Here is a 12,946-nt window from a genome sequence, read left to right on the forward strand (position 1 = left end):
ATTAAAAATAATTAAAAAATTGTACTGGTGCTTCTGCACCCGTTCTGCTGCCATTTTTTCTTCTTCCTGATTCATGTGCATTTTCCCTCTTTCATCTGTTAGGTGTTTCTGGTAGCGTACAGTGTACCTGAGTATACCCATCTACCTAGATGTACCTAGATCACCCATCAAGACTCACATATTCATAAGACAACGGTTTTGCACAAAGTTCAGATGTTCAGATAACTGGCATATGAGAAAGGAAAAAGAAGGAGAAAAGGGGAAAAGAATTTATACCTCTTCAGCTTTTCCACTAGTTCTCCCTTCAGACATCTCCAAACATAATGGCTTTGAGAAACACTGCTTTAAACCTAGATCCACTGAAATCCAAAGCCAGTAAATTACCTATACAAAACTAATTATAACACTAGCTCTATCAGAGAAATGTGCTGTGGTGGTATTATCCAAGGAACAACCATGAAACTGTTCACCTCCCTCTGAATTTTCATGTGATCAAATAAGCTGAGTCCTGCACCAAATCGTATCTAAGAATACCTTTGGCTTAAGTCTTGAATTAAAGCACATTTGTATTATAATGTAAGCCTCTTAAAAGACACAGTATATTGACAGTTTTTCCTGACAGCTCCAAAAAAAGTCCAAAAGGTTACAAGTCGAAAAGAACATCTGCACAACCTGGGACCACAAATTATAAGTGTGTGCATCCATGTGCACTTGGAAGAAAATCTTCAGTCCATTTATTCCGGCTACTCCATCAACACACTGTTGTGTCCCAACTGACCACTCTTTTCATTTGGCTGTTCTGTGAGGTATGTGGTTTTTTAGGGCTGATGCCAACTATTTTATTCTCTGTTCCAACATCTTCATGCTGAGCAGAAAAGTAATCTCTAAGATTTACATGCAAAATACGGATGTATTTCCCCATAGTATAACACTTGGCATATAGGATATAGACTGTACCTGTGACAAGGTGCTAAAACAAATTAATGAGATGTAGAGATAAAGCTTAAAGTGTTCACTAGGGACTCCTGTGTAATACTTGGAATGTTCCTGGTGACATACACTATAGAATCCTGATCAATACAAGAAATAGGTGGAAGGGAAAAGGGGAAGGAAGGGAAAAGGGGAAGAAAGGGAAAAGGGGAAGAAAGGGAAAAGGGGAAGAAAGGGAAAAGGGGAAGAAAGGGAAAAGGGGAAGAAAGGGAAAAGGGGAAGAAAGGGAAAAGGGGAAGAAAGCAAGGATAATTTATTTCCAATTTTACAAAGTCCTGTGCCTGAAGTGACAAGCTTTTGAGATCACCTCTACAACATAGACATATAAGCCAAACAGAGGTAAACCGTATCTTTCTCATAGCTACTTTGATATAAACATGGAGTAAGATCACTGAATTTGGTGAGGTCATCAGAAGTTATACAATCAAAAGAAAAGCTTTCACCTGCATTCAGCAGAGCTCTCTGCATATAATACTCCAGGACAGAGACCTAGTGACTGGTATAGAGAACCTTCTTGTGTCTACAGCCCTTCAGCATCATATTTTACTACGCTGGTATTCCAAACACTGACTAAATTTTGCCTCTCACTCCTAATCTGGTGAGCAGGATCTCACTTCTGTTTCAATAATGGCCTCTGCACAAGGACACAGAAACCACTTTTTGAACCTGTGACACAAAAAAGGAAAGATTTGCTAAAGTTTTTAGGAAATAATGTTAATTAAGAACCAATGCACCATTTTAGTATTGTAGTCTGGTAATGAAGAAGTGAATACATCAGAGATGAATGATGATTTGAATAGCCTTGCTTTTAGTTTATAGGGCACGTGAAAATGACACAGAGGGAATGAATATTGCACAAAAAGACAGGCAAGTTGATGATGTAATGAGAAAGAAAAAGAAAAAAGTTTAGACCGGTAATAAAATATACACAATCATAACTTCAAGTGCTGGGATGGATTGTTGAGACCTACCTTTGAATTCATATGCAAATAAGATTTCCTAATAACTCAGGATAGATTTCTTAATAACAAAGGCTAGAAGGAGCTTGAATAGAATTTCAAGAAACAATCTGCTGCAACTTTTCTTCATTATCTTGAGATATCAACTATACTTATATCCAACTGAAATAATGGAACTTATGTGCACAAATACCCCTATCAGATTTACCTGTACAAGCATAAATGAAAGACACTAACTGTATGATCCATAATGCAAAATAATGCAACACTGGGCTTCATTTATTTAAATACCAAGACATGTTCTAAGTATATAATGTATGCATCGATTCCAGGAATCTAACATACAGAATTTTACACCGTATAGGACCAAACAGAAATACAATGTGTGAGCAATTCAGGCAAAGATCACACAAAGTAAAAACATGGTTATTATGTGAGATTAATTTTCCCTTTTGGCCACTCATTTTCATTTATTTTACATTTACCAGTTAGACTTAAAAGAGGAAATTAAAACAATATACAAAGATATATATAGTATGCTTGTGGTTCCCTACCTTCTTCCTTAAGTAAGATGAAATTTATTACTTCTCTCTATGTTTTCCAATAGGGCCTACATAGCTTGCTTTTTTAGATTTGTCTATTATCAGCTTTAAAATGCAGTAAGAATTAGTCCATAAAGTTAAATATTTTTGGTTCCTCAGGACTAATCACATCTGGAAATATTTTTTGCACATCCAGCAAAAACGATCCAAAGTTATAAAGATACCTTCAAATTAACTGTGTGCTTTATGCACATGCATGGCTTAGTATGACAAAGATACAGCCAACTTGTCAAAACCTTTTGTAATACTTATCCATTTCAAGCCATGAAGATGCTGGGAAGGAGGTAGATGTAAGGCCCATAAGTCTTCAACAAAAAGCAGACACTTCGATATATAGAGCTCATGCACACTGAAGTATAACTTCTAGTTGCCCACCCACCGGGAGCCAGCGAAGTTAGGCCAAAACTGTTAATAATAATATTCCAGGCCATGAAACTTTGACATATGGCAATAGTCACCTTTTTTTTTTTTCTTTCCCAGAGAGGCAGCAATACTAAAATTCCTCTCACAGGAGGAAAGCTATGCAAAACATGAAAATCTTCACCTCTCCCTCTGCAGTGATTAACAAATTGAAATGGAGATGAAGTTATACATGGTAGATTAGTTTCTTTCCCTTTAAAGAAGATATTTTGCCAGTAGCACTTTTCAAATCCTTAATCACTCAGAGAGATTAACAGCAAGCCTGGAATATGTGTGGAAACCCTATCTATCTGAAACGTACCATAATGCATGTAGCAGTTTCCTTTGGTAGGATCCAGCTGAATAGCCTTCACGAAGTACTTTTCTGCCTCACTCTTGCGTCCCTTAAAAAAAAAAAAAGAGGGAGGGGGGAAATTATTTTAACAGTGTATCACCATGGAGCGATCACGTACAGTTACAATTTCCAAATTCCAGGCACTAGAGAAAAACAACTACTATTATCACTAGACTTAACCTAAGTAAATATGAATATTTAAGTGTTGCATTAAGTTCTGTGGTCAGCTACTTTATGCTGCAGATCTCCAGACTGAGGAAGAAATGTGTCCAACATCGTCAATGTCCAAGAAGTAAGGAAGTGGTAGAAATGTATTGCAAAAAATATTGTAAAGGGCTTTGGGTGAATATCAAGCTCCATGTTATTCTTCTGGACAGGCATCAGGACGAGCATTACACAGACCCAAGCTAAAATCAGAAAGGAAGGTAGGAAGGAGCTTTAGTCATGTTCTTAAAGAGGGGGGAGAGGGGAAAGGAAAAAACATGTTTTGGTTCTATGAAATAACAGAATCATAGAATATCTCAAGTTGGAAGGGACCCATAAGGTTCATTCAGCCCAACTCCCTGCTCCTCGCAGGACTACCCGAAACTAAACCATATGACTAAGAGCATCATCCAGATGCTCCTTGAACTCTGACAGGCTTGGTGCCATGACCACTTCCCCAAGGAGACTGTTCCAGCAACCGACCACCCTCTCAGTGAAGAACCTTCTCCTAATGTCCAGTCTGAACTTCCCCTGATGCAGCTTCATTCCATTTCCTCGTGTCCTAAATAACGTTATATACACAGCCAATAGCAAAGTCACCACAAACAAAGGTATATAAATAGAAAATATTTTGGATTTTAACGTGGGGAATAAAATAATAGAAAATATTTCTGATTTTAATATGGGAAGTAAGATGTCATCAGAAATCAGTTCTGTCAACCATAAAACATAACTGAAATAGAAAAGGTAATTTTTGAAGACAATGGTCAACAGTATGACAAAACAGACAGAAAAAAACAAAACAACAGAAATGACAATAAAAAGAACATGTTTTAAACCACAGGTTTTCTTATCACTGAAATCACCAAGCCACTGAAGTTGCATTATGGTAGACAAGTGCCAGAGCAGACCCATTAGTGGTCATTACTCTTTTTGTGAAGAAAACAGTGATATTGGATTAGCCTGGTCTGGTACTCAAACACAAATCACCATCAGCTATTCAGTAAGATACCTGTGACCTGTTTATCCCTATCCCCATGAAATGAGTTGCTGCGGTTTGTGTTATAAAATATAAGGCTTCCAGAATAAAGAACAGTTAAGCTTAACCACTGTGGAAGAAAGGCATTGTGGTCTGCACCTCTCAAGGTCGCCTTGAGTGTTATTTCACAGATATAAGCATATAGGCTTTCTCAAGTTTTGTGGTCTGGAAACAGACTTTGCATACATCCTGCACTATCCCACAAGTTAACACAGGAATAATAACGAGGTCTGTTCATGATTACAGCTGCTCCAGATCTCAGTATTTCCCTCAAGGGCCTCAGAGACAATAAAATAGAGAGAGAAAGAAGTTGTGCAGCACACCAAGAACTGTATCAAGACCAGGTTCCATCAAAACCAACACAGAGGCCATATTTCCAAGAGATCGTCCTGGCAGAGATACAAGCATGCTTATCATTTACAATATTCCAGTTTCACAAAATGAATGTTCATTGGAGGTAAGAGTTTAGCCTCATTATTTATTAAACTTTCTTTGGTAAACCCATACACCCTAAAACCATATCCTAATGGCACAAGGCTCCTGTTGACCAAACGGTGCAACTACATGACAAAGTACACGTTCTTATACCTCTCATCCCTGTTGCATTAAAAACAAAACAAAACAAACAAAAACCCCCAAAAACCCCATATGACTGCATCAAAAGAAGCATGACCAGCAGGTCGAGGGAGGTGATTCTCCCCCTCTACTTGGCTCTCATGAGACCCCACCTGCAGGACTGCGTCCAGCTCTGGGGCCCCCGACATAAGGAGGACATGGACCTGTTGGAGCGAGTCCAGAGGAGAGCCATGAAGATTGCTGGAGGGCTGGAGCACCTCTCCTGTGAAGACAGGCTGAGAGAGTTGGGGTTGCTCAGCCTGGAGAAGAGAAGGCTCCGGGGACACCTTATGACACCCTTCCAATACTTAAAGGTTCCAGTGCTTAAAGGGAGCCTACAAGAAAGCCACAGAGGGACTTTCTACAAGGGCATTTAGTGATAGAACAAGGGGTAATGGTTTTAAACTGAAAGAGGGTAGATTTAGATTAGATGTGAGGAAGAAGTTCTTCACTGTGAGGGTGGTGAGGCACTGGAAGAGGTTGCTCAGAGAGGCTGTGGCTGCCCCATCCCTGGCAGTGTTCAAGGCCAGGCTGGATGGGGCTTTGAGCAACCTGGTCTAGTGGAAGGTGTCCCTGCCCATGGCAGGGGGGTTGGAACTAGATGACCTTTAAAGGTCCCTTCCAACCCAAACCATCCTATGTAGCCCAGACTGATTTTTCCTCATCTACTAGTACAGCAAAGACACATCTACAGATTAAATGCAATTTCTTTCTTTTAAATAGCATACAACCAGAGTTGAGAAGGAAAAGTGAAGAAGAAAATAATCTCCAATTGAAAACACAACATAAAATTGGGTCAGTATAAAATAATTATTCAAATTAAAATAATTGGGAGGGGGGGCAGCAGGTGTGTGATAATTAAATACTAAATTTTGCACTTTTGACTCCAAGGTTGGCATTCTTAGTCTGGCAAAAGTTACCATGACATATCCTAGTCCAGCCCTGAGGCTTCAAAATAACAGGCACCAAGCATATGTATCACCAATACACAATTAACATCTACAGATTTTGCATCATTGCTTTTTTTAACAGACTAACATCATTAGTTTTAGCTGGCTGCACTCTGTGTCTATTTCTAGAAAATAAAAAGACAGTTCACTGAATACAGTCACAAAGTACGTAGCTTCTGCCTACAGAACTATGACTACAAGGCCACAAACATTTGTCAAACATGATTAATTTTCATTTACTGGGATCACCAAAATTACATGACTGCTCCACTCTTTTTGGCGCTTTCCAAATGGCATATTGCACTCAAGTTCAGGCCAGTCAGGAGACCTGGAGTACATAATGATGACAGGTGCCAGCATACATAGCATCAAAGGAATGACTGTGCTATTAACAGGCTCAAACACTCATTAACAGATAAAAGGGAGAAAAATCTTATATTATATCACCCAAGACATAAAATGATCTGACTACAAAAGATCAGGACAGTTCCATTTGTTCATGTTGGCCATCATTTTCATATATACACATTTTTCAAAAATAATAAAAAAAAAGAATAAATGCATTTTCTTGCAGAATGGCATTCTGAGGAACCTTGCATCACACCATCTAAAATGTCCCCTTTGGTGCCATCTGTCTGCTGCTAAAATGTCAATACCTCAGCATAGATTTAATACACATAATTTTTGTGTCAAATGATATAAAATCCAATCACTTGACAGAATCAGGCTGTTTCACTATTAAAATTTAGCATTTATCAACTTTTTTCAACTATCCAACGTACACAACAGAATGTACACAGCGTGTAGTCAGATTAAGACAGTGATCCCTGCCATTGTCCCTTGTATGTTTTCAGCATTAAATAAAACACATGGCATAAGGGAATAAAATTCTAACTTTTAAAGAAAATCCAAAGAAGTGTTTAAACAGCTGAAAAATACCGATTTGGGGCAGGAAGGCATTTTGTGTGCGTGTTCACTGTTACGTGTATTGACCCATACAAATGCAGGCATTGAGAGCCACTGGAAACCTCCCAACTTCTAGCAGCAGGGTGTGCAGTTGTATATGCACAACCACATGCTTTGGCAATTTTACAAAGCAAAAAATATAAGTTTACAACTGCATGATAGCAGACTTATTTGAAGGATAAAAAAGTTATTCATAAGATTTTAATGGAAGGGTTTGATGGCTCTGAGGATTAATAATGGGATACAAAATACCTTTCACTTGCTGGTCACCAGTTCACATCCAGGCCAGGTCGGTAGCTAATGAAAAGGTGCTATCTGACAGCTACTGGTTTGCTCAGGAGAAATGAGTGGGTGGTCCTAGCCCAAGCCCTAATGGGGATCCTCTGCACGGACGCACTGGCATATTTATGACTTTTCAGTACAGAGACCAACGAGACAGAATCATAAAACAATGAATGGCAATCTCATTGCTGGGGAAAAAAAAAAAAACAACCCGTAACGAAGACACTTTAATAATTGATTTGGAAGACTGTGCTGGTATTTGCCTTACTGGACCTGGATCTTACTCTAAAGCCTATAGTGAGGACAAACTTTCAGCAGTTTTCCATTAATAAAGAAAACTTCATTCCCGCCCCCCAGTCCACCCCAGCCCATGCCTAAATAAAGATGAATTGCCCATGATTACCACCTTCCAGCAACACCAGTGAAAGGTAACTGACTCACGGCTCTTATAGCACACTGGTTGTCCTGGCTTTCAGAAACACCCCACTCTCCACAAATCACGCAGACTTCAAATCAGAACGGGCCGGCTGCTTGCAGCTCTGGAAGCCAAACAGGTAATTGTTCAAATAGAAATTCAGGAGCTTGATTTTTAAGACCAGTTCTTTGTAGAAGTTGACTGCAAGGGGTTTTCTGTTTGGTTCATTGCTTCTTCCCTAGAGACCAGGGCAATGGATCTGACCTTGCTAATACGGACAGACATACTGCTTAACTGGACTTTCCTACAAAAGACTGTTATGATCACCATGACAAATGAAAGAGAGCTAACTACGGACAGTTGATACATTAGTAGAAGATCCTGTATTTAGCATTATAATATTAAAAAAATGAGGACAAAACTACCATTTTTACATCCACCCCAATTTTTTTCCTCACTCTGCTGGCAAACTGTGCCAAATTCATGTTGAGGCAGCTGTTGTACTTCAGGCTGCTGGAGGCCCAAGGACCCTAAGATGCTAGTAAAATTGGAAAAGATTAATACAGCTGAGCAGCTCTGAATAACCCTCTTGTGGAAACTATGATGACACAGTGGCAACCAGCAAGGTGGTTCAACAAATTAGGTGGTCTCTGCAATTTAAACCAACTTTATATTTTGTAAATATTCATCATTCTTCAAAGTGCATAAGGGTTTAACCAGTAAAGCAGAAACTTCACTCTTCAATATAGTTTTACCAGCTTTAACTGGTAATAATGTGATTGCCTAAGTAACTCAATTTGTGTCACAAATGCAGTTGACTGTCATTCCCCACATCTGCTCAATTTTTTTTGGCAAGCATTCATGTTTTTAATAAAACAAATTGAATTATGAACAGATTTCTTAATGGAAGATTGATTAAACTGCGGACACTGAATACAGAAAAAATGATTATTTTACATATTTCCTTCTTCCTCTCTAGGACATTTTAAAGTCACAGAGAGACTACATATGGATGGTAAAAACGTCTGAACTGAACCTGTGACTTCATTTCATGTTTCTTTAAGTTATTGCAGATCTGCATATCTGCTTGATAACCAGTTCCTTCTGCCTTACAAAAGCTGTGACAGAACAGGCAAAAGACAATTGAGATGGCGTGATACTGAGTAAATTAGTGATAAAGTCTTCAAAAGTTTTTACATAGCTGGCCTAAGGAAACAGGAACTAGAGAGTTGCATCTTACAATGAGGTCACCGACATACGCGAGGTCCCCATCCCTTCTCTAAATAGTAATACTTAAGAAACAACTTTAGTATTTAGTAGCTAAATGGATTCTTCTTTTCCCCTCATTTTGCTTTTAGTTCTACAACTTCTTGCTTCTTCACTCTGAATTACAATGTGAATATCTTGCACCATAATTTGTATGTGAAACGCTAGTCCCACTGAAATACATAGGACTTGCATTATTCATATCAAAGGTCCAAAATTTATCTCAGTCTCCATACCTTCTGTGCAGCAAAGAGATAAATCTTGCCTCTTTATCTCATCTTTATAATAAAATAAAAACACCTGAACATGGCAGAGAAGAAATGACTTCTAAAGGTTAACATCTGGCCCAGAAAAACACACACGAGGCAAGATTTGTAACAAGAAGTGATTTGTAATAAGAAGTGCTACATACTTCATTAGAAAAACAAATAGTTGGGCGGGGGGGGGTTTACAGTCATGCAAAGCCCTTCTTTGCCCAACTAATATCAGTGGACTTGTAAAAGACGCTATCTTTTCAAACAAAGTTTTCCTCTCTCATATCCTTAGATGATCACAGTGAGAAACAGTACTGTTACTAGTACTGATCCTCTCAAGTTTTGGCTCTCTAGTAACTTCAAGAACATGAGAATATTTCTCTTTGGTGTAGCATATTAATCTCAGTGTATGGGAGCAAGAACTGGATTACTCTGGAGGAAATTAGGGTATAAATCTGTGTCTACTAATCCACAATAATTCACCATAAACTAATCTTTACCTTATACTAAATGAGGCAATTTTCTCATTGTCCAGCATGACACATTTACATAGCTTTGGCCCTGAGGTCATGACTGATGCTCTTCTTCCCAGTCATTTCACTGGACCAGGTCCTCACGTGCACATAAGTCTATGCATACTGCTTGTGTAATCCAGTAAACTACTTTTAGAAATACGCCTTGGTAGGATCAATAAAATGCAATGTTTTGTTTTAGTTTAATCCTCTGTTTGCACCTTAGGTGGTTGGCTTCCATCTAAATATATCATGTTAGCCCTCCTTCAACCAGAGGTGGGGTTTTGTTGACTAAAAGTCCATCTACTAGCCTGACTGAGATTCTACTCAAGTTGGTGTGATTTTTCTATGAGTCAAGGTTATTTTAGAGAGTAACAACATAAACTGGGTTCTTGAGTCTACATCTACAGGGATAACTAATGGCATGATAACCAGACACCTGAGATTTAAGCACTGCCCATTGACTTTGGTGGGAATCCACTGGAGCTTCAGCATTTTTGAATGTGACACCACTGCTTATACATAGATTTAGGAATTTAAAGCACAGGTCATAACTTTACTGGCTTGGGGCATGATTCAGAGCCTTTAAGGTGACATTTTCTTCACACAAAGCAGTATGTATCCAATTAATCAATAATATATTAGAGCTATTTGACATCCATTTTCTTGTTTTATACATTTCATATCACAAAAAGCATTCTTGTTTTATTAGAGCATTCAAAATGATACAGGAAAGAAGTACAGGCATAGGATTTTTTTTTCTGTTGAAGTTTGTTGTTGTTGTTTTGTTTGGTTTTTTTTAAAAGATATACCTATTTTTTCGTCTTTCTTTTGGGGCAACTTGAAGTCTAAAAGGAATTTACCTCATCTTACATCACTGTTAACGCCAAGAAAGATTGTGTATAGTCTTAAGTAAACTTTTAAAGAACAGCTTTCATTCCACACCTTGTGATTTATTTACTGTCTAGACCTATATTGAAATGTTTGCCTCGGTCATTAAAGTTTAGATTATTTTATATCAAGAATATGTAATGACATGTTAAGTAAATTTCCATGTTAGGCACTTTCTTTTCCATTCAGTCTTAAGCTACATTTTATATTTTCTGATAAAGTACTGTATTAATATCTACTCATATTTCACTGGCCAGTAATAAGAATATAAATTTACTATCTCCACATACTGTTTTCACTGAGTCCTATGAATTTCTTCTAAGCTAAATTTGGCCTGTATCATGCATTTTTCTATGATTACGGACAAAATTACTGCACACAGAGTAATTACAGGTGACTGGCGGCTATATTCAACCATGTAGCAAACCAAAAGGATCTCTTTCTTTCATGAAAGCAGTTCATCCTGTGTCAGTGATGTTTTCTATAACAAGCTTTAAATTTATGTTAAGTAAAGCGAGAAGTTTAGGGCTCCCCTTTTCCTGTCTACAGGAAGTTAGAAACAAGATACAGAAGATGAGATCCCTTAAGGAGGTTAGTGAGGGGTTATGTGCCTAAATACCTGCTCCAGAGTCATTTACCAACTAGTTAGGCGGATATGTTATGTTTAAATGAAAATACTCTGTTTTACAATTAATTCTGTTACATTTGGCATGCAGCCAAACATATGTCCTAAGGGGACTGAAAAGTATATCTATGGATGCAATACTTATGGCATGTGGCCAGCCTCAGAAGAAATACAAGCTCAATAGATGTCAGCTATTGAAATTTCTGTAGTTCGGAAATCCTGACATTCAGCCCGGAGGTGTTAATGCTCCAGATACACCAAGATAACCAAACCTTACAAAAATAGGGCTCGTGGTTCTGAAGTCAATAAACATGGCTTTCCACACTGAAGAGGGAAACCCACCCCTCCCACCCCACCCCTTCGAGTGAATTGCTTGTAAACTGGAAACAAAAATGAAAACAACTTCTGACATTTCGCAAATTTCAGAACTAAATCCAAACTTCGTGCTTGGATCAGTTTTAACCCTCAAGGGATTTCAAGTGGCAAGAAAAATCATAGTGTCTGTGTCAGACTCCAAAGACAAACTGAATACATGACAGAAAAGTAGCAGTGGCTATTGCTTAGCTTAACTCGATTTCGTAGGGAGGGTCTTCTCAAGGACTCAATGTCATTTATACGCTGCTGTGATGGGAGTTTAACTGAAATATCCAATTTTCATTAAAAAATTCTTCCTAGAGGCAGTACTAACAGCCAAGGGATTTAGTCTCCCAAAATGAAATATCTAACAGCTTTGCTGATCTAATTAGATTGACCCATTCAGAAAATGTCTTTTCATAAATTAAAGATTTCTGTATGTGTAGGCATTTATTTATCATTCCCAAAAGAAGTATTACTAAAAATATTTTTTGTTTCTTTTAAAGGAATTGATTACTGAAAGAAGGGATTAACTGTTCTAGAAAATCATACCTAAATTTAACATATAGAGCATTTCAATTGCTATGTCCTAAAACCAGTCATGATTCTTTTGACATCGGACCTGTTCTACCTCATCCCTGCTTTCTTCCAATTTGTGTAAATCTAGAGGGACAGAAAAAGAGCAGCAATGAACCAGTGACATGAAAAATGACAATATGACAGAATTGTCCAACAGAAATGCAAGTTTCCTTTCTGTGCTGGAACAGCAGCAGCAAGCAATTACAGATTTAGTAAATGTTGAATTAGTCTATTCATTATTGCACTGGTTTCGCCTTTTCCCCCCGCTCTCCCATTTCTTTCTGTTCTTCCTAGCTTCCATTTATTTCTATGTTGCCATTTATTTATATTTATTTTGAAATGCCTTTCAAGGACTACACCAATTACTGAATACGGTAGGGTATCTGATAGTGGCACTCTGAGTAATTTCACAACTAACCAAAAATGGCAGGATACCTCCCTGGCCTTCTGTTTGTCAGGAACACAAGCAACAAACAACTGCAGGCAAAAATACGGCCACCCACTGAGGAGGGAGTATTCTGAAACTTAAAAAAAAGTATTTAACTTCAATGCTGATACTTGAATGTCACAATCCTGTTTCTTTTATTTTAATCCAAAACACTGCCAGCCTCTACCATGTCTATGTCTGCTTTCTCCCCATCCCCCTTCGGAAAAACCATTTTAAAATAAAATATTTTAGATTTTAGGGA

The 12,946-nt window shown here is 38.0% G+C and overlaps 1 protein-coding gene across 1 annotated transcript in view; it reads right to left on the bottom strand.

The window, feature by feature from the left end:
- The window catches only part of TMTC2 (transmembrane O-mannosyltransferase targeting cadherins 2), a 257,820-nt gene that overhangs the window by 40,177 nt on the left and 204,697 nt on the right, over positions 1-12,946 (bottom strand). Inside the window, exon 9 of the mRNA XM_069773740.1 lies at positions 3,273-3,354. Within this exon, the coding sequence (XP_069629841.1) occupies positions 3,273-3,354 (82 nt within the window). The remainder of the gene's footprint in view (positions 1-3,272; positions 3,355-12,946) is intronic.

Source organism: Haliaeetus albicilla, chromosome 28 (genome assembly GCF_947461875.1).
Source record: "Haliaeetus albicilla chromosome 28, bHalAlb1.1, whole genome shotgun sequence".
NCBI lineage: Eukaryota > Metazoa > Chordata > Aves > Accipitriformes > Accipitridae > Haliaeetus > Haliaeetus albicilla.